The sequence below is a fragment of the Meleagris gallopavo genome, chromosome 19 (genome assembly GCF_000146605.3).
Source record: "Meleagris gallopavo isolate NT-WF06-2002-E0010 breed Aviagen turkey brand Nicholas breeding stock chromosome 19, Turkey_5.1, whole genome shotgun sequence".
Taxonomy (NCBI): Eukaryota; Metazoa; Chordata; class Aves; order Galliformes; family Phasianidae; genus Meleagris; species Meleagris gallopavo.
Window position 1 is genome coordinate 9,275,491 of NC_015029.2, and position 829 is coordinate 9,276,319.

Here is an 829-nt window from a genome sequence, read left to right on the forward strand (position 1 = left end):
CGCCCGCTGCCACCGCGGCCGGGGAAAGGGAGCGGGCACAGCTGGGGGATTTCCTTCCACGTCTGCCTGCGGAGGGTCCTCAGCGCGCTTTGCGTGTGCCGAGCGCGGCACAAATCCCGGCGACGGGCTCGGGGATATCAAAGCCCGACCGTCGCGTCGCGGTGGGGCTGAGCGCTGCGTCGCGCGGCTCTCGGCGGATTACCGCGTGTTACTGCGCTGCCCGGAGCCGCGCAGAGAGAAAAACTGCTTTGCGACGGATCTCCCGCAGTTTTCGTGTCAATCTCATAATATTTAACGTTTTCCTTAAGTCTCGGCTTCTGGAATTGTGTGATTAAGGAAAAAAAAAATTCTAAGTTATTTCCCAACGTTCTGCCAAGCAAGGACAGTCCCGGAAAGTTGAAGCCTCGACAGCCAAAACCCGGGAGAAACAAAACAAAAACAAAGAAACTAAAAGCAGAATACAGGGCGACAAAACGAATTTTTCGTTGACTTGGGGAGGAAAAACGGAATCGGAGTCGCCGCGGCAATTCCCGGCCCGGGAGGCGCGGGGCACAGGGCGACTGCGGCGGGGGTACAGCACCCAACCCCCCCGGGCCGCCCCGCGGTACCTTCCAGGCGCATCCCCACGGTCAGGCACTTCTGGAAGCGGCAGTAGGGGCAGCGCTTCCTCTGGGTCTTGTCGATCTTGCAGTTCTGGCTCTCGGTGCAGGTGTAGTGTTTGTTGTTCTGCACCGTCCTCTTGAAGAAGCCCTGCGGCGGCCAACAGCGGCGATGCGTCGGCACCGGCACCACGCATCAGCCCGCATCAGCCCGCACCCGGTCCCCTCTC

At 60.6% G+C, this 829-nt stretch overlaps 1 protein-coding gene across 1 annotated transcript in view; it reads right to left on the bottom strand.

The window, feature by feature from the left end:
* The window catches only part of NR5A1 (nuclear receptor subfamily 5 group A member 1), a 13,411-nt gene extending 12,623 nt beyond the window's left edge, over positions 1–788 (bottom strand). Inside the window, exon 1 of the mRNA XM_019621549.2 lies at positions 609–788. Coding sequence (XP_019477094.1) covers positions 609–621 — 13 coding nt within the window. The 5' untranslated portion in view covers positions 622–788. The remainder of the gene's footprint in view (positions 1–608) is intronic.
* Between the last annotated feature and the right edge of the window lie 41 nt (positions 789–829).